The sequence below is a fragment of the Sarcophilus harrisii genome, chromosome 2 (assembly GCF_902635505.1).
Source record: "Sarcophilus harrisii chromosome 2, mSarHar1.11, whole genome shotgun sequence".
Taxonomy (NCBI): domain Eukaryota; kingdom Metazoa; phylum Chordata; class Mammalia; order Dasyuromorphia; family Dasyuridae; genus Sarcophilus; species Sarcophilus harrisii.
In genome coordinates, this window is record NC_045427.1 from 475,326,384 (window position 1) to 475,354,380 (window position 27,997).

The 27,997-nt window shown below is 38.7% G+C and overlaps 1 protein-coding gene across 1 annotated transcript; it reads left to right on the forward strand.

Moving 5' to 3' along the window:
* Positions 1-2,402: 2,402 nt before the first annotated feature.
* Positions 2,403-27,724, forward strand: DNTTIP1 (deoxynucleotidyltransferase terminal interacting protein 1). The gene is made up of 13 exons (XM_031954571.1): positions 2,403-2,602; positions 2,760-2,830; positions 3,906-4,002; positions 16,521-16,619; positions 19,904-19,972; positions 20,273-20,329; positions 20,702-20,760; positions 21,650-21,695; positions 22,269-22,327; positions 22,437-22,497; positions 23,916-23,987; positions 27,111-27,166; positions 27,304-27,724. The coding sequence occupies exons 1-13, from the start codon at positions 2,498-2,500 to the stop codon at positions 27,440-27,442; spliced, it is 990 nt and encodes a 329-aa protein (XP_031810431.1). The 5' UTR covers positions 2,403-2,497; the 3' UTR covers positions 27,443-27,724.
* The last annotated feature ends 273 nt before the right edge of the window (positions 27,725-27,997 follow it).

The window sequence follows — 27,997 nt, forward strand, 5'->3', positions numbered from 1 at the left end:
TGAATTCAAATGTAACTTCAGACACTTACTAGCTGTGCAATCTTAAGCAGGTCACTTAATCCAGTTTGCCTCGGTTTCCTCATTTGTAAAATGAGTTGGAAAAGAAAATGGCAAACTACTCTAGTATCACTGTCAAAAAAAAAAAAAAAAAAAAAAAAAAAAAAAAAAAAAACAGAACCCAACCCTAAAGAGATCACTGAAGAGGAGAAAACAATAATATTACAGGTGTCAATGACTGCTAGCAGCATTATATAACATCCTCCCCTCCCCCCCTTCTCTCTCCCTTCCTTCCCTCTATCATGCCCACGGCCTAATTTGAACAAACTCAGTTCAATAGAGTTTCAGAACTATAAAGCAATGCTAGAAGGGACTTCAAAAACTGCCTAGTCCAGGTCTGTCATTTTCCTAAGGAGGAAAAAAACTTGAAAGGGACACATGGAAACCTATAGTCGGCTGCTAATGGCAAAGTCAAGGCTAGAAGATAAATCGGGCCCCAAGTCATCCATTGCCTGAACACCGGTGCCATCCATAGTCATTCTGCTGCCCAGCTAGTGGGTGGCCCTGAGGGCTAGGCTGCTTTAAGAGTCCTTATGGAAGAGGGCACCTGGGGACTCCAAGTGAAAATCAGAGTAAAAACTCAGGACCCGAATTTCTCTCCTCCGATAGGAAAACCAGTGTTGTATCTAGCAGTGATTCCCCAAAGGACCTTTCTAAGAAAAATGAAACCTTTTCTGCCCCGAAAACCCACCCCTTATTCTATAGGATCTCTCTACAAGTCCTTGAAACGTTTTACTTGGCTTCTAAAATGTTCATTTCAACTGGGACATTGATTCATTGTTGGTGTAGTTGTGAACGAATCCAACCATTTTGGAGAGTAGTTTGGAACTATGCTCAAAAAGTTATCAAACTGTGCATACCCTTTGATCCAGCAGTGTTACTACTGGGATTATATCCCAAAGAGATTATAAAGAAGGGAAAGGGACCTGTATGTGCACGAATGTTTGTGGCAGCCCTTTTTGTAGTGGCTAGAAACTGGAAACTGAATGGATGTCCATCAGTTGGAGAATGGCTGAATAAATTGTGGTATATGAAAATTATGGAATATTACTGTTCTGTAAGAAATGACCAACAGGATGATTTCAGAAAGGCCTGGAGAGACTTACACGAACTGATGCTGAGTGAAATGAGCAGGACCAGGAGATCATTATATACTTCAACAACAATACTAGATGATGACCAGTTCTGATGGATCAGGCCATCCTCAGCAACGAGATCAACCAAATCATTTCTAATGGAGCAGTAATGAACTGAACTAGCTATACCCAGAAAAAGAACTCTGGGAGATGACTAAAAACCATTACATTGAATTCCCAATCCCTATATTTATGCACACCTGCATCTTTGATTTCCTTCACAAGCTAATTGTACAATAATTCAGAGTCTGATTCTTTTTGTACAGCAAAATAATGTTTTGGTCATGTATACTTATTGTGTATCTAAGTTATATTTTAATATATTTAACATCTACTGGTCATCCTGCCATCTAGGGGAGGGGGTGGGGGGGGGGGTAAGAGGTGAAAAATTGGAACAAGAAGGTTTGGCAATTGTTAATGCTGTAAAGTTACCCATGTATATATCCTGTAAATAAAAGGCTATTAAATAAAATAAAAAAAAAAAAAGAAAAAAAAAAAGAAAATGTTCATTTCAGCATGTGCTGTCCAGGGAAGGAGGGGGGGAGGGAGGAAAAATGCAGCACAAAGGTTACAAGGGTGAATGTTGTGAATTTTCTTTGCGTGCATTTCGAAAAATAAAAGCTATTATAAAATTTTTTAAGCCACATCTGCATTTACTGGCTGGTCCTGTTGCTATTGCCGGCCGTTCCACAAATCACTGATATCGTGAACAGATCTTCGTGCGCGGAAACAAAGCTATGGCTGGCGATGACTAATCGCGAATTATTCGGATAAAGGGCCCTGTCTTCAGTCCCAGGCCGCCGGAGCCGGGCAACATTCGCCAGCCTCGCTTTCGGGGGCAACCCAGCGGGCCAGAAAAGGCAAAGGAACCGGGCCTCCTGGCCCAAAGCCCTGGGCTTTCTCTGGGGCTCTCCAAGGTGTCTTGACCACCGCCCCGACTAACGCTTCATTTGACAGAGGAGGACGGAAGCGGCCGCCTCAAAGCCATAACGCGGCGTTTTTTCCCGTGGCCGCAGGGTCTCACCAGCCCCATCCTCCACGGAAGCCCCCAGTCTGAGCCCATCCCAGGCTGCTCCGGGCCCCAGAAGCCGCCCTCTCGCTCTCTCCAGCGGCCCGCTCGGTTCCCATGGCAACCCCGCCGCCTACCGCGTCGCTCTTCCGGGGGGTGGCGCGGCGCGAAGCAGTGACGTCCGACGGACTCGTTTCCGGCCGGTGGCTGAGGGGCTGGGCTGGACCCCGGGCAGTATCTGGGAGAGCGGCTGGCTTGGCGGCGGCGGCCCGGCCGGGCGCGGGAAGGAGGGACGATGGGGGCCACTCGGGATCCGGAGCAGCCGCGGGGTCCCAGTGGAGCGGAGCGGGGCGCTCCCGAGCCGGGGGACGAGGGCTCGGCGGGGCAGCTGGTGGTCACGGTGAGAATGGGACTCCTGGGAAGGGGGGCACTGCCCCTCGGGCTGGGCCAGAGCGGGGGGGCCGGGACCGAGAAGAGACCCTTGCCCGGCCCCACCCTCTGCTCTGTCGCCTGGGATCGGGGGCTCAAGGGGCTCACCAGCGCCTTGGTCCCCGCAGAACCCCTGGAACATCATGATCAAACACCGGCAGGTACAGCGCAGGGGCCGCCGCTCCCAGATGACTACAAGGTGAGCCTGCCGGGCCCGGGGCCTCCTGCTGGGGTGAGGGGAGAGGAGTGGGGGTCTGGAGAGTGACCCTCGAAGAAGTCCGGAGGGCGGACCCGAGTCCTTGTATCGCGTCAAAAAAAAGAGCGCTGGTTTAGAATGAGAAGATCCAGAAAACAAACTGCCTCCGTTTCTAAAAATGTAAAATAGAAGGGATTCCCCTCCCCCGGCGTAACCCCCGAAAATCCTTCTGACGCTAAATTATATAACGCTGTCTGTGTCGTCGGACAAGTCACTTATATTCTCTGCACCTCGGGGCTTTTCCTCTGTAAAATGGAATATTTGGAATAAGGTACATATCAGTTCTACAGCCCCTGACTTTAGGCAAGTCAGTTCCCTTACCTAGACCTCTATGTCTTCCTGTGTGAATTGAGAATGACATCTAGGGGCGTTAGATGGATTCTAAGGACATTTTCTACTCTAACAAGTCCGTCTGTCCCCTTTCCCCTACCCCCCAAGCAATGTTCCAAGAATGGAAGATTATAAGGGCAGCAAGGGTTAGTTGTTGGCTTGCTGGTGAGTTAGCCAGGTTAGTCTTGGTCTTCCCCATAAACCTCCCGGATGCTTCTGAGCTGTTTGTGGTCATGATTGACTAGTCTTAGAACTTCACTTGTATATTTGAGGAGTTTGGGAGAAATCAGAGCCGAACTAGGCTGTAAGGCATAGTTTATTTATATTTTAATATCACTTCCCTTCCAAGATAGATTCCAGTAACGCTAATGAGTTGATAGTTGGATATAAACCCTAGACTAATATAATACATCTGTTTTTTATCTCATGAACCAGATTTTAATTTATTTCAGAGCAAGCACTGTGTCTTAAACTAAAAGTGCCTTGAATGTTCTCTAAATGTTTCTTGATTGAGTTTTTAAATGACAGTTTTGGAAGTGTGAAAGGACCTGCTTCCTTTAAGGTTAGGTACTTATTTAAGGAATATTTAATGTAAGGAAAGCCACGACAAGAGTCATTGACCCTGTTAAGACAAAGATGAATCAAGCATTTGGAATCGGGGTTACATTTTCCCCTTTTAAAAATTCAGCTTCACAGACCCTGCCATCTCTATGGACCTGCTTCGAGCTGTCCTACAACCTAGCATCAATGAGGAGATTCAGACAGTCTTCAACAAGTACATGAAAGTAAGTGGTGTTGGAGGGAAAACAGGCCGAGAAATCCTAACAGATTTACCCTGTTTGTTTGGATCTAGTCTTCTACATTACAATTATGGAATCTTGGTACCCCCAAATCCGTCTAATCCAATCCATATAGGTAAAAAAAATTTCTCTACCAACAATCCCAGTAAGTGATTATCAGAAAACATGTGCTGAGGATATTAAACACTCTCTCACTGGATTAGATTCAAAGTCTGATCCTGCTATTACACTATTATACTATATCCTACTATTCTGTTCCTAAAAGCCTTAATGTTCCATGGGAAGCTTTGGTTGCCTTCTCTGACAACAATCTTAAAGAGTATCAAATAAAGGTGATGGACCATACCCTTCTTAGACGATATGTGGAGTACCTCATTCAGTTCTAAGTGGGTCACATTTGAAGAAGGATATCAACAAATTGGACCACATTCAAATGAGAACAGTCAATGTGATAAAAGGACTGGGATTGTTATTCATTCATTTCAGTCTTCCCTGACTCTTCGTGTCCCTGTTGATGTTTTCTTGGCAAAGATACTGGAGTGGTTTCCCATTTTCTGCTCCAAAGGGACTGGGGACTATGCCATAAAAGAAAAGATTAAAAATCCTGCAATTTTTAGCTTGAAGAAAAGAACACTTTAAAAAAAAAAATTTAATAGCTTTTTATTTACAAGTTATATGCATGGGTAATTTTACAGCATTGACAATTGCCAAACCTTTTGTTCCAATTTTTCCCCTCCTTCCCTCCATCCCCTCCCCTAGATAGCAGGATGACCAATACTTGTTAAATATATTAGAGTATAAATTAAATACAAAATAAGTATACATGTCCAAACTGTTTTTTTGCTATACTAAAAGAATCAGACTCCAAAGTATTGTACAGTTAGCCTGTGAAGGAAATCAAAAATGCAGGCGGGCAAGAATATAGGGATTGGGAATTCTATGTAATGGTTCTTAGTCATCTCCCAGAGTTCTTTTGCTGGGTCCTAGCTGGTTCAGTTCATTACTGCTGCATTAGAACTGATTTGGTTCATCTTACTGCTGAGGATGGCCACGTCCATCAGAATTGATCATCATATAATATTGTTGTTGAAGTATGTAATGATCTCCTGGTCCTGCTCATTTCACTAAGCGTCAGTTCGTGTAAGTCTCTCCAGGCCTTTCTGAAATCATCCTGTTGGTCATTTCTTACTGAACAATAATATTCCATATTATTCATACACCACAATTTATTCGGCCATTCTCCAATTGATGGGCATCTACTCAGTTTCCAGTTTCTCGCCACTACAAAGAGGGCTGCCGCAAACATGAAGAAAACTCTTTTGAGTTGATAGATAGATAGATAAATAGATGTCTTTAATTGTTTGAAGAGTAATTATGTAGAAAAGTTACATGTTTGATTAACCCCAGATGGCAGAACTAGTAACATCATAGAAACTGTAAAAGCAAATTTGGGCTTAATATAAGGGAAAAGTTCATAACAATTAGAGCATTCCAGATATACAGTAGACTTCATTAGAAGGTATATAGTGAAATTCGTGTCACTGGAAATCTTGGGGCTATCATAGTGAAGATTCTTATTCAGGAAGAGGTTATTGTGTGAAATGGGATTTAGGATTAGAGAATCTCAGATTTTAGAAATTACTGAATCTCAGAATTGAAAGAGACTCAAACTGTCTAGTCTATCTCTGAGAAAGAATTTACTCCCTAGCTCTCATTTAAGATCTCCATGAAAGAGGAAGCCAATCCCTCCAAGACAGCCATCTTCATTTTTTTTTTTTTTTTTTTTTTTTTGAGAACTTGAAGACCACTATCACAGCTACCTAAATCTTGGCTTTTTCAAACTATCCCCAGTTCCCTCAATGAGTCTTCATGTGGCATGAACTTGAGGTTTTTCACTGTTCTGGTTGCCCTTCTTTGGCAATATCTAGCTAATTAAATGTCTTTTCTAAAATACAGTACTCAGAATTATACATAGTATTCCAAATAATATCTGACAAGGATATAGTACGTATATATATAAACTCTCTCTTCCTTTGTTCTTTGCCTTTGCCCTTTATCTTTCCATCTGGTGTCACCCCCTTGCCCAATGCATAAGTTCCTTCTATGATATCTCTAACCATTCAGTCTCAGCCTGAAGACTTCCAATTTGCTTTATCATTATTCCATATTCATGCCATTTCTAACTTAAAGAGGGCTCCAAAATGACATAACTTCTCATACCTTCTGACATGTTTCTCTATGTCAAAACAATTTGAAATTACATTTCTAGGAATCTTGAACAAGGAAAAGATTAAAGTATGATTTGGAGTTAACCTTCCAAAATAGTCAACACTCAGTTCCTTTTTTGATCATTGCCCTTAAATACTAAAAGGACTTCCTTCCTAGGATCAGTATCTTAATTCCTGAATGAAAAAAATTATCACAGCTTTTAAGTGATTATAAGATTAGCTTTCCACCTTGAAATAATTGCTAGAACCTTTCCCTGCTTTCTTTACCTGTTTTTCTAAAGGGAAAGTCTGGAAAGGGTTTTTGGCTGAAAAAAATATTATTTCTTAATATTTTCAGTTGAAATATAAAAAAAAAATTTTAATATGTGTCCACACTAATAAGGCAACTGGTTCTACTGTTAGCTCATTATCTGAGGGTTATTCAACAAATATTTATAAAGCATCTGATTTGTTCTAGGCTCTGTGCTAAAAACTAGAAATATAATGATAAATCTGGTTTAATTATGGTGACAGTCTGGGCCCTGAAGGAGCTTGCAGTCTAGCTGTGAGACGCAACATGCACATTAATAAATTACAAAATAATTTGAGGGACAGAAAATAGCAGCTAGAGATTTCAGGGAAGGCCTCCTTTAGGAGGTAGTGTATGGACAGAACTTTGAAAGAAACTAAGGATTCTGAGAAGTAAAGCTAGGAAGAGGGCATATTCTAAACTTGGGGAATAGTTTATGCAAATGCATAAAAAGATTTGGGAGTGTTATGTGTGAAAAACAACAAAACTAGTCTGGCTGGATTGTGGAGTCTGAGGTGGAATAACATGTGCTAGGCCTGGAAAAATTCATTGGGAATTGGTTGTGAGGGCTTTAACAAAATTACTAAGAAGTTTGTATTTGGTCATAGTTGGAAGTAGCTAGAATTTACGTGTTCAGGTCTGTGCTTTAGGAAAAAATCCCTTTCGTAGCTCCATGGATGATGGATTCAAAAGGAGAGAGACTGAAGTAGGGAGAATAAGTAGGCTATTGCAAGAGGCCAGGTGATGGCCTTGAGTAGTGAGACTCAACTTGAGTCTTGAACTAGGGTGATAGCCATAAGAGTAGTGAGAAGGGAATGGATGCAAGAGATGATACAGAGCAAGAGATGATACAAGGTTTGGCAACCGATTAGATATGTGAGGTGAAGAAGAGTGAGAAGCCAAGGAGGACTCCAAGGTTTCAAATCCAGGTGACTAGAAGTATAGTGCAACCCTCAACGGTAATAGGGAAATTTGAAAGAGAGGTAAGTTTGAGAGGAAAGATAATGACTTGTATTTTAGATATACTGAGTTTCAGGACTACCCTACATCTGGCCAAAACCCCACCTTATTAATATTTCCAGGCACTGGTTCTAGTTGCACATTTAGAGCTGTACAGAATGGCAGTTTCCTTTTCCCCTTGATAGCCTATTAGGTATTTGAAAAGTTGTCATATACCATCTCACACCTTTCCCTCCCTATGCTTTTTTTTTTTAATATTCAGTTCCAAATTCTCTCCCTCCATCAAATTGAGAAGGCAAGAAATATGTCCATTATACATATGAAGTCATGCAAAATATATTTCCACATTAGCCACATTGTAGGGGGCGAAACGTAAGAAAAATAAACAGAGCAAAATATATATTTCAGTTTCTATCCAGAGTCCACTGGAGTTGGATGTGCACTTTTCATTATGAGTCCTTTGGAATCGTCATGAATGATTGTTGATCAGAATGGCTAAATCTTTCATAGTTGATTATTGTTATAATATTGCTCTTACTATGTCCATGTTCCTGTTTTACTCATTTTACTTTGCATCCCTAATTCTAAAACTTCACAAATCTTTCTGAAATCATCAGCAAAATAGTATTCCATCATAATCACATACCACAACTTGTTCAGTCATTCCCCAATTAGTGGATATCTCTTCCATTTCCAGTTCTTTGCCACAACAAAAAAAAAGCTGCTATATATATATATATATATATAGCAACCCTGGAAAGGGTTTTTGGCTGAAAAAAATATTATTTCTTAATATTTTCAGTTGAAATATAAAAAAAAATTTTTTTACCTCCTTTAGGAGGTAGTGTATGGACAGAACTTTGAAAGAAACTAAGGATTCTGAGAAGTAAAGATAGGAAGAGGGCATATTCTAAACTTGGGGAATAGTTTATGCAAATGCATAAAAAGATTTGGGAGTGTTATGTGTGAAAAACAACAAAACTAGTCTGGCTGGATTGTGGAGTCTGAGGTGGAATAACATGTGCTAGGCCTGGAAAAATTCATTGGGAATTGGTTGTGAGGGCTTTAACAAAATTACTAAGAAGTTTGTATTTGGTCATAGTTGGAAGTAGCTAGAATTTACGTGTTCAGGTCTGTGCTTTAGGAAAAAATCCCTTTCGTAGCTCCATGGATAGATATATATATATATATATATATATATATATATATATATATATATATATATATGTACAAATAGATCTTTATCTCTCCCCCTCCCCCCTTTTTTAAAATCTCTTTGGGACACAGATCTGGTAGTGGTATTGCTGGATCAAAAGATAATACATAGTTTTATAGGCCTGTCAGCCTAGTTACAAATCGATTTCCAGAATGATTGGGCCACTTCAAAGCTCTGTCAATAGTGCATTAGTGTCCCTGTTTTTCCATACCTTTTCCAACATTTGTATTGCCAATATCAAAAATGAAAAAAGAGAATTTGCTTTAAATGAACAGGAAATAAAATTATTTAAAAGTTTTTAACAAAAAAAAATTTAATCATTTAAATAGCTCAATCTCAGATAATGAAATTGAACAATTCATAAAGGAACTCCTAAAAGAAAAAAACCCAAAGTCTACTCCACTGTATCTCTCACAATCTCTGCCTTCTGTCTTCTCATTTTGCTACCAATTTTGGTTCAAGATCTCATCATTTCTTATTAATTGTAATCTCCTGGCTCATCTTTCTGCCTCCAGTGTCTCCCTTCTCCTTCATCCTCCATGTAGATGCCAAAATCATCTAGTCTGACTGTATCATTTCTCTACTCAGGAATCTTCGTTCAACATTGAGTATGAAATACCAGTTCCCTTCACACTTTGACCCCAACATCATTCTGTAGTCTTTCTCAGAACTGGATGTGTCATTTTCCACTTCCTAGCATTCAGCCAGATCAGTCAGTCAATAGACATTTGTTAAACGTTTACAGTGTGTTAGGTAGTATGCTGGAAATTAGGGACAAAAAAGACAAAAGATAACCCCAGTTCTCAAGGAGCTTACAATATAATGAGGGAGAAAACATGTAAACAAAGCTATGTAAAAGATAAATAGGTAATTAATAGAAAGAGAGAAGGCTCTGCAATTAAGAGTGGTTGGGAAAGCTTCCCGTAGAAGTCAATGAAGGCAATAAGTAGAAATGAGGAAGTGTATTTTAAGCAAGGGGGACAGCCAGAGAAAGTGCCCTGAGCTCTTTTCAGAAGAGCCAAGAGGTCAGTATGGAAGAGTATGTGGGAAGTAAAATATAACAACACTGGTAAAGTAGGAGGAGGTTCGGTTATGAAAATCTCTGAATGCCAAATAGCACTTGTATTTGCTCCTGGGTGCAGTTTATTGAGTAGGGCAGTGCTTCAGGTAAATCACTTTTTTTTTTTTTTTTTTTTTTTGGCTGAGGCAATTGGAGTTAAGTGACTTGCCCAGAGTCACACAGCTAGGAAATATTAAGTGTCTGAGACCAGATTTGAACTTGGGTCCTCCTGATTTCAGGGCTGGTACTGTATCCACTGCAGCCCTCGGTAAATCATTTTTGTGGTTGAACCAACCAATATCGCACATCTTTGTTTGAACAACTTTAAGGCTGATTACAAATAAACTTATTTTTACCAAAATTCCCAGTAAATCAGAAAAACCCAAAATCACAAATAAAATTATAAGTTTGAATAAGTAGTTTAGGAAGATTTTGATAACATTGGTTAGTCTAAGTACCAGCTGACCATCTATCTCTCCTTTATGCCTGTATCCTTTTCTTTTTTTGTGTTATGCTGTAACTCAGTTTTCTTTTCTTTTTTTTTTTTTTAAATAACTTTTTATTGACAGAACCCATGCCAGGGTAATTTTTTACAGCATTATCCCTTGCACTCACTTCTGTTCCGATTTTTCCCCTTCCTCCCTCCACCCCCTCCCCCAGATGGCAAGCAGTCCTATACATGTTAAATAGGCTACAGTATATCCTAGATACAATATATGTGTGCAGAACCAAACACTTCTCTTGTTGCACAGGGAGAATTGGATTCAGAAGGTAGAAATAACCCGGGAAGAAAAACAAAAATGCAAACAATTTACATTCATTTCCCAGTGTTCTTTCTTTGGGTGTAGCTGCTTCTGTCCATCCTTGATCAATTGAAACTGAGTTAGATCTTCTCTTTGTTGAAGAAATCCACTTCCATCAGAATACATCCTCATACAGTATCGTTGTTGAGGTGTATAATGATCTCCTGGTTCTGCTCATTTCACTTAGCAATAGTTCATGTAAGTCTCTCTAATCCTCTCTGTATTCATCCTGCTGATCATTTCTTACAGAACAATAATATTCCATAACATTCATATACTACAATTTACTCAACCATTCTCCAATTGATGGGCATCCATTTATTTTCTAGCGTCTAGCCACTACAAACAGGACTGCCATAACATTTTAGCACATACAGGTCCCTTTCCCCTCTTTAGTATCTCTTTGGGATATAAGCCCAGTAGAAACACTGCTGGATCAAAGGGTATGCACAGTTTGATAACTTTTTGAGCATAGTTCCAAATTGCTCTCCAGAATGGCTGGATGTGTTCACAATTCCACCAACAATATATCAGTGTCCCTGTTGTCCCACATCCCCTCCAACATTCCGCATTATCTTTCCCTGTCATTCTAGCCAATCTGACAGGTGTGTAGTGGTATCTCAGAGTTGTCTTAATTTGCATTTCTCTGATTAATAATGATTTGGAGCATATTTTCATATGGCTAGAAATAGTATAACTCAGTTTTCAAGGGTGTTAGTGGACATCACAGATAAAGTTTATTTAAATCTTACTATAGAACATCATCATCATATTTATAATCACATTTGGAATTTCATACTAATGGAATCATGTTCTCCCTTTTACTGAAATATTCATGTTCTCTTTACATATGAAAATGGATATAAACAGATTCTTATCCCACCTTTTACTTTATAGTAGAAGCTGCTTTTGGCAGCACAAACATTAAAACTGGAAGTATAGAAAATGATTAAATTTGTCTGGAATGCCCACATCACAATAGGTCACAATTCAATGTTGTGCAAGGTCTCATCTTGTTAGTAAATATGAAGAAGATAATGAAAAGTCTAAGATGACCCCCAGGTTGTAAGTATTAATAGGAAAGCTAGGAGTTAGGGGAAAGATAATGACTTGTATTTTGAATAAACTGAATTTAAGATTTCCAGTGGACATTCATTTCAGATGTCTGAAAGCAGTAGGAGATGTGAGATTGAAGCTCAGCAAAGAGTTTGGGACAGAAAAGGTAAATTTAATAATCATCAGTATAGAGGTGGTAATTAAATCCATGGGAGCGAATAATAATACAGAAGGGAAATTGAAAAAAAGGCCCATGACAGAATCCTGAGGGACATCCACAGTTAGAAAGTATGATCCGGAAGAGGATGCAGTAGAGGAGTCTGAGAAAAGTAATCAGATAGAAGGAAAATGACCAGGAGAGAAAGCAGTGTCCTGAAAAGCTAGAGATCTAGGAGATCAACCACTGAGAGTTTAAGGAGAATGAGGATTGAGAAAATGTCATTGGATTTGGCTACTATAGAAGATCATTAATAACTTTGGAGGGAGCAATTTCAGTGGAATGATGAAGTTAGAAGGCATATTGTAAAGGATTAAGAAGACATTGAGAGAAGAGAAAGTGGAGGCACCCACTGTAGAGGGTCTTTTTGAGGAATTTAACCACAAAGAGCAGGAGAGATAAAAGACTGATAGCAGGAATGGAAGGATCAAAGGAGGGATTTTTGAGAATGGGGGAGACTTGTGTGTGTATGTAAGCAGTAGGGAATGAGCCAGTATGAGAGGGAGAGATTGAAAATAAGTGAAAGATTGGGTATAACAGAAGGAGGCAATCTGTTGGAGTATATGGGTTGGAATGGGATCGCTTGAACCAGCAGAAAGGTTGTGTTTGGTTAAGGAGTAAGGCCATTTCATCATGTGAAACAGGTAAAGGAAAAGAAAGTGGCAGAAGTCATCTGAATGATGGAAAATGACAAAGAGTGGAGAATAGGGAATTCACTGCGAGGCTTCAATGTTTTCTGTAAAATATAGAAGGCAAGATTCTCAGCTGAAAGAATGGTGAGAAGAGGTGCCATAGAAGCCCCAAGGAGAGATAAAAAGATTTGGGAGAGCCACTGTAGAGATAATGAGTTGATAAAGTGAGGTGTGTAGTAGGATTGCCTAGCAGTACTGAGGGCCCAGTTGATTTTGTGTAACATAAATTTGTAGTGAATCCAGACAGAATGGTTGCATGATTTTCTCTACCTTCATTCAACAGCATGTGTGTAGAAGTGAAGGCAACAAGTGGTAGGAGTGGTCTAAGGCTAGGGCTTTGCTGTGCTAAATAATTAGTCTTAAGATCAGGGGACTACAGAAACTTTATGAGCAAAATTACAGACCATTTTTCACACAAATTAAGTCTGATCTAACCAATTGGAAAAATATTAAATGCTCTTGGATAGGGCGAGAAAATATAATAAAGATGACAATATTACCTAAACTAATCTATTTATTTAGCGCTATACCAATCAGAGTCCCAAAAAACTATTTTAATGACCTAGAAAAAATAACAACAAAGTTCATATGGAAAAACAAAAGGTCAAGAATTTCAAGGGAATTAATGAAAAAAAAATCAAATGAAGGTGGCTTAGCTGTACCAGATCTAAAATTATATTATAGAGCAGCAGTTACCAAAACTATTTGGTATTGGCTAAGGAATAGATTAGTTGATCAGTGGAATAGATTAGGTTCAAGGGATAAAACAGAACAAATATAGCAACCTAGTCTTTGACAAACCCAAAGATCCCAGCTTTTGGGATAAGAACTTACTGTTTGATAAAAATTGCTGGGAAAATTGGAAACTAATATGGCAGAAACTAGGCATTGATCCATACTTAACGCCGTACACCAAGATAAGGTCAAAATGGGTTCATGACCTAGGCATAAAGAATGAAATTATTAATAAATTAGAGGAACATAGGATAGTTTACCTCTCAGACCTGTGGAAGGGGAAGGTCTTTATGACCAAAGCAGAACTAGAGATCATTACTGATCACAAAATAGAAAATTTCGATTATACCAAACTGAAAAGTTTTTGTACAAACAAAACTAATGCAGACAAGATTAGAAGGGAAGCAATAAACTGGGAAAATATTTTTACAGTCAAAGGTTCTGATAAAGGCCTCATTTCCAAAATATATAGAGAATTAACTCTAATTTATAAAAAATCAAGCCATTCTCCAATTGAAAAATGGTCAAAGGATATGAACAGACAATTCTCAGATGAAGAAATTGAAACTATTTCTAGTCATATGAAAAGATGCTCCAAGTCATTATTAATCAGAGAAATGCAAATTAAGACAACTCTAAGATACCACTACACACCTGTCAGATTGGCTAAGATGACAGGAAAAAATAATGATGATTGTTGGAGGGGATGCGGGAAAACTGGGACATTGATGCATTGTTGGTGGAGTTGTGAACGAATCCAACCATTTTGGAGAGTAGTTTGGAACTATGCTCAAAAAGTTATCAAACTGTGCATACCCTTTGATCCAGCAGTGTTACTACTGGGATTATATCCCAAAGAGATTATAAAGAAGGGAAAGGGACCTGTATGTGCACGAATGTTTGTGGCAGCCCTTTTTGTAGTGGCTAAAAACTGGAAACTGAATGGATGTCCATCAGTTGGAGAATGGCTGAATAAATTGTGGTATATGAATATTATGGAATATTACTGTTCTGTAAGAAATGACCAACAGGATGATTTCAGAAAGGCCTGGAGAGACTTACACGAACTGATGCTGAGTGAAATGAGCAGGACCAGGAGATCATTATATACTTCAACAACAATACTAGATGATGACCAGTTCTGATGGATCAGGCCATCCTCAGCAACGAGATCAACCAAATCATTTCTAATGGAGCAGTAATGAACTGAACTAGCTATGCCCAGAAAAAGAACTCTGGGAGATGACTAAAAACCATTACATTGAATTCCCAATCCCTATATTTATGCACCACCTGCATTTTTGATTTCCTTCACAAGCTAATTGTACAATATTTCAGAGTCTGATTCTTTTTGTACAGCAAAATAACGTTTTGGTCATGTATACTTATTGTGTATCTAAGTTATATTTTAATATATTTAACATCTACTGGTCATCCTGCCATCTAGGGGAGGGGCTGGGGGGGTAAGAGGTGAAAAATTGGAACAAGAGGTTTGGCAATTGTTAATGCTGTAAAGTTACCCATGTATATATCCTGTAAATAAAAGGCTATTAAATAAAAAAAAAAGAAAAAAAAAGATCAGGGGACTAGAGAGTCAAAAAAGGAAGCTTGTGCATTGTGCAGAGTTGAATTGGTTCACCCAAATGTCAAGAAAGAGTGGCTAATGTAGGGGAAAAGGCTTAGGAGAAAATTGAGGAGTAAAAGGATTCTAGGTCACAGTACAGACAAAGAATAGGATTTTTTTAAGGAAAGGCAGATTATTTCACAGTTCATTAGCATAGTGGCAGTACATTTGTAGATGATGACAAGCCCGAGGATATGACTATCTTTGTATATGATTGAAGTTGTGTGGAGGAGTAGCTCCTGGGAGATGAGCAAGTTGAAGAACTAAGTATTTAGGATATTTTAGGGAAAATCAGTATGTATGTTGAAGTCCCTTGTATGAAGACAGGAGTTGGGAGAAGAGAAAATTTATAAGGTTAGGTCAAACTCATAGAGGAAAGAAAGGCAAGGGGGTGTATGTCTGTAAGATGGTAGCTACCAGAATTTTGATTGGGTGGATGGAAGGATGAACCTCAAAGGAAAAGAGATTACAGAGTGATGGAAATGTCTGGGGGGGAGGAGGGACCTGAAAATGGTAGGGAGAACAAGGAGAATTCCAATGCCCCTTCCTCTATTAGTGAGACAGAGAGAATGAGTGAAGGTTCAGTTAGTATTGGAAAGAATGTGTCATCTGGGAAAAGTTAGCTTTCAGTAAGAACTAGTAGTTAGAGTGAGAGAAGAAAAGATTTAAGATGAAGAAAAGATTGTTGCTTAAGGAAAGGCCATTCCTGAGGGAATAGGGGAAGAATTGAATGGAGTTAGGATGATAGTTGGGAGTAAAAGTGTTGAGAGAAATGAGAATGATGAATCAAGAGGTGTGAAATGGGGTTTGGGTAATAATCTACAGGAATTCAAAGTCACTGAGATGTGAAGAATGTGACCAAGTATGAAAATATTCAAAGGACAATTGAATTAGGAGATGGGAAGGCTGCTTTTCCCTGCAATAGATTCTTCATATTCCTCTTGGAATATTGGGATATTGATTACCCCTTATGCCTTTAATGTGCTACTTGATTTTATAATCTTTCTCTTACTTAAGGGCCAGGTCAGGTGCCACTTCTTCCATAAAGCCTTCTTTGATTCCTGAAGCTAAAAGTTCCTTCTAAGATTTTCTTAGTTTAGATTTTTCCTTTATCTCCATTATATTCCACCTAGTATTAAATTAAAATCTCTCTGTGTGTGTCACATCTGTATCACTATTTCTATAATCACAATGTGTAATACTATAACTTGATTATAATAATCACTTTAGGGGCAGCTAGGTGGGACAGTGGATAGAACACCAGCTCTGAAGTCAGGAGGACCTGAGTTCAAATATGGCCTCAGACACTTGACACCTCTTAGCTGTGTGATCCTGGGCAAGTCACTTAACCCCAATTGCCTCAGCAAAAAAAAAAAAAAAAAAAAAAAAAATTCAGAGAATATTCACTTTAAAAATGTCTTTTGAAATTTGAAGAATCCCAATTTCAATTTGACTTTATAGAAAACCAAACTTCTTCTGATGTCATATCACCATTCATGACCTTGTTATGTTCTTGAAATAGTTGAACAGAACTGCTCCATCATTTACTGTTGTTAATAACTGATGCTAGGCAACAAGGTACATAGGCATGGCCTTTGACCTTTACTTCGGTATTCTCCCTAGTTCTTTCAGAAAGCAGCATTTAATGTCAGAGACAATGTCGGGGAAGATGTTGATGCAGAGCAACTGATCCAGGAAGCCTGCCGAAGTTGTCTGGAACAGGTAAGAGCCTAAGGAGGCAGTGGCTATATGGTCTGAAACCAAAGCTGTCTAGAGACTTTCTGAGTATTGAAATTTCATCTGAGAACTTTGTTAATACCTACCAAAACTTTAATCCAATTAAGAGTTTAAATATTCTGAAACAGCCATCAAAGTACTAAACTTCAACTCAGAATAGCTGAAATCTCTATCATCTTTGCTATCGCTTAGTGAATAATATTGAGATGGTCACCTACCCTGTCATTGCCTCAATTTCTGCCATGCTTTCATAAAACATTGAGTTAAGACCCCTTGGAAATCATAAGCCAAAATTTTGAAACTAATGTGGGCACCACTAATGTGGAATTGAAAATGTTGAAAAACCAATTTGGGCATGCTAGAGGTGTAGAATACTCCTGAAATAAAATTAAGCCAAACTTCATACTGAGAAATTGCCATACAGAATAAATACTTTTGATTTGTAAATAATTTAATTTTAATATATTAAAGAAGAAAATAGTGTCATAAAATTTTCAGTAAAGCACTTGTTCAGTGTTCTTTTTCTTTCATTTAAATTTAGTTGTTTTTGTTTTTGTTTTGTTTTTCAACTTAATAGCATTTGTTGTTCTTTCCTTCTTCTTTAACTGGAAGAGAAAAATAAAACCCATGTAACAAATATACGGTCAAACATAACAAATGTTTACACTGGCCATCTACAAAAAAATGTATGTTTCATTTTGTATTTTGAGTTGGGAGGAGAGAAGAGCATGCTTTCTCATCAATTCTCATTGGAATTGTGATTGTTTACTACATTGATCGGTTTTTTTTAAATAACAATAGCTTTTATTTTTTTAAAATACATGAAAAGATATTTTGCAAAACCTTGTGTTCCAAATTTTTCTCCCTAGATGGCAAGTAATCCAGTACAAGTTAAACATGTGCAAGTCTTCTAAACATATTTCCACAATTATCATGCTGCAAAAGAAAAATCAGATCAAAAGGAGGAAAAAGTAAGGGGGGTGGGGGGTGGGAAGCAAGCAAACAATAGCAACAACAAAAGGAGAAAATACTATACTATGTTGTGCTCCTCATTCTGTCCCCATCGTCCTCACTCTGGATTCAGGCAGCTCTGTCCATCACAAATCTATTGGAATTATCCTGAATCACCTCATTGTTGAAAAAAGCCCAGTCTATCACAATTATTGATCAGGGTTCTTAGTTCTTAAATGTTTGTTTGATTTTCTAGTGTGATGAAGGTGATGATGATGTAAGTTTTTCTTCTGGTTCTATTCACTTTATTTTGTATGATTTTATACAAGTCAATCTAGCTTTTTCTGAAATTGTTCCTTTCATTTCTTATGGTGAGATAGTATTCCATTACAATCATAAATCATAATTTTTTCATCATTTCCCAATTATTGAGTACTCTTTTAGTTTCTAGTTCTCTGTCAGAACAAAAAGCTGATATAAATATTTTTGTATATATCAGTGCTTTTCCTGTTTTTGATTTCTTTGAGACAGTGCCCTAATATATTGCAAAGAGAGAATGCATAATAGTTACTTTCCAGAATGGCTGGATCATTTTCATAGCTACACAGTGTACTAATGTTCCTTTTTTCTTGTAGTCCTTCCAACAGCTGTTATTTCTCTAATGTTGGTGATTTTAGAACACTTTTTAATATGGTTGTTGATAGGTTGGAATTTTTTCCTTTGAAAATTGCCTATTTGTATTCTCTGACCATTCATTTATTGAGGAATGGCTTTTGTTCCTATAAATTTGAATCCATTCTTTATGTATGCTGGAAATGAAAATCATTGCCCTTTAGAAGAACCCTTTAATACACAGTTTAAAAAATACTGAAATGGGCCAGTCTGTTTATTTTACAGATGGAGAAACTGAGGCACAGATAAAGAAAATGGTTTTCACAAGCCACACAGGTCATGAAACGCAGTATAAGGAAGAAGCTAGATTTAGAATCAGGAATTTGATTAAAGGATTTTAGTCCTGATTTTTTTCCCCACTCACTATTTCACATTAGGCAAATTATTTAATCTCATTGAGTTTTTTTATCTGTAAAATAGAATGATAATACTTGAACTACCTACCTACTTCACACGGTTGTTATGGAGAAAATATCTTCAAAATAGTAAGTTGCTATAAAATATGGAATGTTCACAGCAACAAGATTATGTGATAATCAACTGTTAGGATTTAGCTCTTTTCAACAATGAGATGATTCGGGACAATTCCAATAGTTTTGTGATGAAGTGAGCCAGCCATCTATCTACATTCAGAGAGAGGGCTATGGGGACTGAGTGTGGATCACAACATAATATTTCACCTTTGTTGTTGTTGTTTGCTTGCTTGTTTTTTTTTCTTTCTCATTTTTTCCCCTTTTGATCTGATTTTTCTTGTGTGACATGACAAATGTGGGAATCTGTTTAAAAGAATTGCACATCTGGGGCAGCTAGGTGGCACAGTGGATAGAGTACCAGCTCTGATATCAGAAGGACCTGAGTTCAAATCTGGCCTTAGACACTTAACACTTCCTAGCTGTGTGACCTGGATAAGTCACTTAACCCCAATTGCTTCAGCAAAAAAAAAAAAAAAAAAAAGAATAATTGCACGTCCTATATTGGATTATTTGCTGTGTAGGGGAAGGGAGAAAAATTTGGAATGCAAATCTTTTTTGCAAGGGTGAATGTTGAAAACTATCTTTTCATGTATTTTGAAAAACAAAAAGATATTTTTTAAAAACCTACAAAAGCAAAACAAAGAACAACAAAAATGCAAAGACCTCAAACACGTCCTTTTTATTCGACTGTGGTATGAAAATCTTTCAGAGATTTTACACTAACTGTACTATTTGGATACTATTTGGCATAAGGTAACAAGTACAGTCATAATGAATCATGGCAGGAGGAAGAATATGTATTGTTGTTATTAATAACAGAATTGAAACTAGAACTATAGGTCTCCTAATTCTAGTCCAAGAACCTGTTATGCTGAATTTCTTAAGGCCTTGTAGTTCCCTCCCTTTTCCTCTCTTTGGAGTAAAAGATGACATCATGTCTACAAATCCTTTCATGTTCTTCAGAGAATATTTAATCCTGGTATTGTTATTAATAGTAATCAAAGCATCACCTATTTTAAGACATTAACAGTCAAAAGTAGAGAGTTCCAAAGAGATGAATGTTAACACCCAAATGCTACAGCATTAGTATAAATCAGACAAGGAGCCAGCTTCCCCCTACCACTTATCTGCTAGATTTTTTTTTTTTTTTAACTTTTGCCATCTCCCTCTTAGGCTAAGCTGCTGTTTTCAGATGGTGAGAAAGTGATACCCAGACTGACTCATGAACTTCCTGGGATGAAGGTCAGAGCTGTTTTATCCTAGGAGCATAAATGGGTTAGGGTGGTCTAATTTGAGGCATAGTTAAGTATCTGGGAATTCAATCTGACCACTCTTTAGAAGCTCTGAAGCTGAGTAGCATAAGATAGACGAGTGAGTGGGTCTCTTTCTGGGGCCTAAGAAAGATGCCATCCTACTCCTAAAAGAGAAGATCTTGATCATTGATCTATCCTTATGAGATAAATCCTCTGCAACATTATCCAAAATTCTAGTGGTGTCCTCTGAGACTTCATGCCTCCCTGACTTTTCTCTCTTTTTTCCCAGCGTGGTCGACAAGCAGATGAGGAATGTGCTCATCGTGGAAGCCCTATCCCAAAAAAGGTGAAAAAGAAAATACATACATACACACACATATATTCATAGATTGTGTATATCTCTATTCTGGTGGCCAGGAAGAAATCAGTTAGGCCTAAATGGGAGGTACTAGGCTTCCCAGAAAATCTGGATCTCCTCCCTTTGCTCCACCCTTTTCCCAGTCCTAATAATGTAGTCAGACCTTTAGAGATATGACTTCTACCCAACTCATCACAAACGCCATCTAGTTTTTGAAGTTTTAGTTTCTTTTAAAAACAAAACAAATAAATAACTCTAGTATTAGTAGATGGCTCAGAGTATGATACTGGGCAAAGGAAATCCCAACTGGCTCAAACTTTAGAGCCAACATCCCCTTCTGACAAGCCATTTTCTCTGCAGAGGAAAGGACGGCCTCCAGGACACATCCTTTCAAATGACAGATCAACCTCAGGCATGGTGTAAGTAGTGACTGGGGTCTGGGGCTTTTGGAGATGAGATTAGTGAACAAGAAGGAGCTTACTGCATAAATGAAGGAGAAGGAAACTGTTGTATTCTTAAAAGAGCAGTGGATTTGTTTGTGTTTAGGTTCCACCTTTGTCATATACTAGCTGTGTGACCTTGGGCAGATCATTTTATCTGAACTTCAGCTTTCTCTGTTTTCTTTGCCTCACAACATAACTTTGGTGATCGATTCAGATTATGGATATAAGCCACCTTGCAAATATGAGTGCCTTAAAAATATTAATCATCAATAGTAATCACAATCTGAAGCAAATGAGGGAGATGAGGTGAAAGTTTTTACACAATCGAATTGGATTCGAGGGGCAGTACTGGTGAGAATCCCAAATGTTTTAATTAGCTGGGGAGGAGAGATAGTCAAGAAAATTGATATTCACCTTTGACTTTGTGTGATACATTATTTCAAATAACAAAAAAAAAAATGCAGTATACAAAAACCACTAAACAGAATTAACCTTTGATCCCCCAGTCCCTGAAAAGTTATGAAAAACATAATTAAAAAAGAGAGAGAGATTATTAGTAGTGGTACAAATTATGTTACACTTGAATAATCTTCTGTTTGTTAAAAGAAAGGAAAAATAAATACTTAACTTGAAAAGATTAATAGCAACATTGTCAATTATGTTAGGTGTACATTTTGTACTGGGATTATACCTCATTTTAAAGATGGGGAAACTGATTGTATACAGCAGTTCAGCCAAGGCAACATGGCTAGATAAGTGACATTGTAACCAGTGGCAGCTAATCTAATTGCTCTGAGCAAAAATGAAGTCTTGACCACTATCTTGCAACTTCTCTGAACAGTCACTTCTATCTATTCTCTATCAGGTGGAAACCAAAATCCTGTGAACCAATTCGGAGGGAGGGTCCTAAGGTATAGTATTTGACTATGACAGTGATGGTTGACCCCCAACGACTCTGAAGAGTTACTTTCTGTCTGCTATACATTAGGAAAAGGGAAGGATCTTGTCTTCCTCTGTGGGTATCCCAATTTCTGAGGTGAATCAACAGTTTGTGTTTTTATTACAAATTGCTTTTTCAGAAGAAATTTGAGGTATAGGGAGCAGGGGTATTGGTGTAATCATTTTGTAAGTTAGATAGTAAAATCATGAAAGGAGAAGTCAGTTGACTTTCTGTGATTTATTTCAATTCTCATTGATATTCTTTACTTCTGAAGAGGAATATTATCTCTTACCTTTATCTATAAACTAGGAGTCTTTACATTTAGCTACAAGCTGCCTGCTATTGTTCATCTTTTGTCCACAGAAACTAAATTCCTTGAGGACAAGAAACCTCATCAACAAAATGTGGACAGTGAACCCTTATACCTTCCTGCTTCACAAACATGTGATAAAAGCAGGGGGTGTTGTAATTAATTAATTAGAGGTCAAGGTGGCATTTGTCCTGCCCAGACTGTTTACCTTCTACTTCTCTGCTCTTTACACAGTGGGACCCAGCTCGCCTGAATGAATCCACTACCTTTGTGCTGGGCTCTAGGGCCAACAAGTAAGAAGTTGGACCTTGACACTCATGGGAGGCGGGGCAGCACAAGGGTCCCATGACTGTCATCCTACTGGGAAAACCTGACTCGGTCCTCTATTGATTATTGTTTCAGGGCCCTTGGCATGGGAGGCACCAGAGGGAGGATCTATATCAAGCACCCACATCTTTTTAAGGTAAGTGGCATAACTGCCCCGGAACATTCCCTTCTGGAGTAGCAGGGAACAGCTGTCAGGAAAGGTAGCCTAAAGGAGCTGCCCATGGAATGACTGTCCTGTCCTGGTTGTGCAGGGGAGAGAAAACTGAGGTCTCAGCATGGGATCTTGGGCAAGCTGCTTCATACTCTGGGCCTCTTGTTTCCTTATTTGTGAAATTCAGCATTGGACCTCCAAGGTCTTAGCTCAGATATGCTAGGATTTCTATGAAAATGTGAAGAGTCAGAGCCAACTTTTTCAGTCCACCACGTGCCACAGTGGGACACATAGTGCATGCACTTCTCTACTACATTTCTGCCTAGCCTCCCTTCATTAAAAGTTCATTCTCAGCCAGATCTCATTGTTATCATCTGTTCTCCTCTTTTCCTCCTTTCCTTCCCTCCATCCTCCCAATCCTATCTACAATCTAGAAAACTAGAATTCAGGTGAGAATCTGATGCCATCAGAAATATGGGACAAAGGAAGAACTTAATTGTTTAGAAAATCTTTATTATTTTGCTTTACTCTAATTGGGTTTTGTTTTGTTGTGAGTGGGATTATAAAAGGCTGAGGGGATCCTAGGGAAAAAATGAAAAAGATCAAGAGCTACAGGGTTGGCACTAGCATCACCTCATAGGAGATACACTCACCAATACATGGTAAGTTCATGCTCCCATAGAAACCTAGCAAAAATGGATGAAAAGGCAGCCTAGCCTGATGGTGTAAAAAGAAAAATGTGGAATTAAGAGATGAGTTCAGATCCTACTTCCCACCTTAGCCATGTGGCTCTTTTATTTTTGAACATCAGTTTCCTTATCACTAAAAATAGATTAATCATACCTACTCCAGCCATGTCATAGAGTTGTAAGCTTTTTATGAAACTTAATACTATGGAAATAAGAATTTTTAAAAGCTAAGCATATTCCCCTTTTTAACCCTCTCTCCCAAACTATTTTTCCTCTAAATTTATTTCAAAGTTTCCTGTTTGGCCAAATGACTTTAGAAGAACACTTTACAAAGATAACAGTAAGGATTTGTTTGGACTTGGCATTGCTTAAGCATGGCAATCCAACCAACCTAGCCCTGACCACACCCTCAAACAGACAAAGCCCATGATTTACCCTACTCCAGAGGGTAGCCTGGTGTTGAGACCCTGTGCTTTAAAAAGTTAGGAGGGCTGAGGTAATGATGTAGCCTTGCCCCTGGGAGATTCTCTGCTTAAGAGGAGTTGATGGGAACTATTGATGTAAAAGACCCAAGGATTGCCTGTGGCTACCTGAGACCAGGACAAGACTATCTTTCTCCATGTGATCTGCCAGAGAAAAAATGGCTTGGGGACATGGATCAGGAAAAGGGAAGACCAGGCTGATCTCTCTATCCTGTGGTTCCCTTCCCTACAGTATGCCGCTGACCCACAGGACAAGCACTGGCTAGCAGAACAGCATCACATGAGGGCCACTGGTGGCAAAATGGTGAGTATCCTCTCCATGGGCAGCTGAGAAAAAGGGTCCCTTGTGATCAGGGGTCAGGCTTTGGGGTGTTGAAAGAAAAGCTCATTTGTCAGGTATGGTATGGAGGATGGCAGGGAAGGGCTTCTGACCCTGACAAAGAAATATACATGTCTTCAGCTTCCATACTGTAAGTCTGCAGGTCATCAATCTAGTACTAAAATAAGACCTAAGAAGTGATCTTATCTCATCCCCTCCTTTTACAGTTTATTAAAGCACAAAATAATCAGAAGTGGGATTGGAACCCAGATCTTTTGTCTCTAGAGTTAGTGTTCTTTTAACTATTGCATAAATGGTTTAAATCCACTCTTAAATTGTGGCTCTTTGTTGCTGGGAAATTTTGGACCAGGTCACTTAACTACCTAGAACCTCAGTTTCTTCAACTATTAAATATACTTCCTATTTCATAAAACTATTAGAAGGAAAGCTCGTTAAACATCTTAAAATACTAAAGACCTACTTCATACTATCTGTTTCATAAGGTTGTTAGGAAGAAAGCTCTTTGAAAACCTCAAAATACTAAAGAAATGAGAGCAGGAACACCTGCTATTTTCCTGATATTGTGTTCAAGATTGAGACAGAAAATGAAAGTACCTTTGCCATTGAGGAATTTAAATTCTTTTGAGGAAAATATCCTTATATAAGAGAATAGCAATAAAAATAATGATAGTACCAGGCACTGTGCTGAGTGTTTTACCAATATAATCTCATTTGGTCTTCACAACAATCCTTCTAAGATGCTATTATTACCTCCATTTTACAATTAAGGAAATCAAGTCAGAAGGTAAATGAGCTGTCCAAGATCATTCAGCTAGTAAGTTATCTGAGGCTAGATTTGAACTCAGGTCTTTCTGACTATAGATTCATTGTCCTATTTCCCACACCTAGCTGCCCTTAATACAGAAAATGCAGGTTGTATACCCGAAATATCAGAAGAGAATTCACGTAGGAATAGTAGCACATGACATTCATGTTGAAGGGTGCTAGGAATTCTAAGGGACTCATAGGAGGGGGAATGTTTTAGCCATTGGTACCTAGCTACTTGTGTAAAGACATAGAGACTGGAGATAGAATGTTATGTGGAGCATAACAAGCAAGTCAATTTGGTTGAAGTTTCAGGTGTGTCAGCACAAACCCAGAAACAGTAAAATCAGACCGTAAAAGGGTCTGAATGCTGGATGGAGGGGTTTGTGTTTGATCCTAGGGATAAGGAGGAATCACTAGTGCATGTTCAACAAAAATCTGTGCTTTGGCACCCGTAAGAAAGGAATAATTTTAGATGAGAGGTAATGGAGATCCAAAATAGGGTAATAGAGATAAGAGAATGAGTGTGCAAGACTTGGAACGAAAATTAAGACTACTAACTGGATATGGGGTCTAAAGAAAAGTGAACTGTCAAGGGTGATTCTAAAGTTGTGAGTCCAGGAGATTAGAAGAATGACACTACTCTTTTGGAAAATTGAAAAGTGAGAAAGAGGCGGTTTGGGATGGGGAAAATACTGAGTTTTCTTTTATATCTGTTGAATTTAAAATGCTTATAACCAGGGCAAATAGTCAGGACTAGAATTCAAGAAAGATACTAGGGCTAGATATTTCCATCTGGGAGTCATCTGCATCACAATAATATTGGAAACCAGAGAAGCTGTTAAGATCACTTAGAGAGCAGGGAGCATAGAGAGACTAAGAAAAGGCCTAGCTTGTGATGGAGAAAGCTGTCTGCACTCAGAGAGAGGACTATGGGGACTGAATGTGGATCACAACATTGTATTTTCACCTTTATTGTTGTTTGCTTGCTTGTTTTTTTCTTTCTCAATTTTTTTCCTTTTTGATTTGATTTTTCTTTTGTAGCATGATTTATGTGGAGATATGTATAGAATAATCACACATATTAAACCTATATTGGATTACTTATTGTCTTAGGGGAAGGAGAGAGAAAAATATGGAGGTTTGGCAAAGGTATATGTTGAAAACTATTTTTGCGTGTGTTTTGAAAAATAAAAATCTAAGGGGAGGAGGGGAAGGTCAAGGACTGAGTGTTGAGCTACACATACTGTTAAGGGGTGAGATATGGGTGATGATCCAATAAAGGAGACTGAGAAGAGGTAACTGAGAAGTGTCAAGAAAATTCAGAAATGGGGCAGCTGGGTGGTGCAGTGGATAGAGCACCAGCCCTAAAGTCAGAAGGACCTGAGTTCAAATCTGGCCTCAGACACTTAACACTTCCTAGTTGTGTGACCCTGGGCAAGTCACTTAATCCCAATTGCCTCAGCAAAAAACCCAAAAAAAAAACTCAGGAAGGAGGGAAGAGTGGTCAGTGTTACATTTTCAAAGAGATCAAGTTGGATGAATACTGAGGAAAGACCATCAGATTGCTGGTGAAGAGATATTTTGTAAGTTTGGAGAGAGTAGTTTCAGTTGGTTGATGTCATAAGCCAGATTGCAAATAGTTAAGTGAATGAGGAGAGGAAATGAAGTTAGCAAGTATAACTAACTTGATCTAGGAGTTAAGCTGTGGGAGAATGGAGAAAAATAAGATCATAGCTTGAGCAGGTGGCAGAGTCAGGTAAGGACATGTTATAGTTTGGAGAGAAGAATTTGATAAATAGGGAAAGACTTGAAAATTAGAGAAAGGGGGATACCCTAGTTCTCTTAGTTTTTCCTAATTCTTCCAGACTCTTAGGTTAGAAGGGATCTTAGAATTCCAGCCCCTCTCTGAAGCACATCCTGAACAAATAATAGCTTAAAATCCCTCTAATTGCAGGAAAGTTGCTACCTTCGGGAGAAACACATTTCACTTTCAAATAGCTACAGTATGTTAGAAAATATTCTTTATATTGAACCAACATGGACCTCTAATACCCCACATTGATATTATTGTTCCTTCTGGGGTCAAGAAGAATAAATCTAATTCCTCTTCCATGTAACAGCTCATGTGATCTTTCTGTCCCCCAGTCTACCTGCTTTTGAGATTGGGCACATCACTGGACTAAAGTTTCTCCCAAGCCTCCCTCACCCATTCTGGAAGCACTGAAGGAAGCCCAAGACCCCTGGTAGCTTTGACCATTCTCCTTTCTTCTGTATCTATAGGCCTATCTCCTCATTGAAGAGGACATTCGAGACCTAGCTGCTAGTGATGACTACAGGTGAGAAACCCCTAGTTCCAGCCACAGAATCTCTTGTGTTGTTCCCAGTGGCAAATCCCCTCTAAGCATGGTCCCTCATCTTTATTATCCTGTTCTTTTATCCCTTTCCCTCTCACTCCCAACCCTTTCTTCCCCAGGGGCTGCCTGGATCTGAAAATGGAAGAATTAAAGCCCTTTGTCCCTCCTTCCTGGATGGCAGAAAAGATGAGGAAATACATGGAAACACTCAGGACTGAGAATGAACAGCGTCCTAATGAAGTGCCTCCTGAGACATGATGCCTAGCTCCTTGGTTGTCCCTGAAACCTTCAAGTGTCCCTCAGACAGGACTCAAGGCCAGGTGCCCCCTCTTCTGACTTTTGGCACCTGTCTGGGGGAAGCTACACTGCTGCTCCTAAGCCTGTTCTCCAAGAACATCTTTTACACAGGGCCCAAACTGGTTTGCAGCTGGTCACTGTTCAGCGCCCCTTAAGAGGCATACTTGGTTTTGTGTTTTTGTGAATTTATTGGGTTGGAAAGCAGTTTAATGCTTTGTAATAAATACAGATGGTAGAACCTGCTGTGGAGACTAGTATGTCTAAATGAGAGCAGCCAGATGCTCTGGAGAAAAGGTGGGTGTTGAAAGGAAGGCTGGTGGAGGCCCTAAGCTCTTGAGACTGATACTAGTAACAATAATAATAACAACTTACATTTCTATATTGCTTTACATTCACTCAAATATATTTGCAGAGCACTGTGTAAGAGCTAGGGAAGATATATTTTTAAAATGCTCATTCTTTATAATCTTTATCTTACTTATCACCTTATCCATAGAGCCTTCCTTGATCCCCACC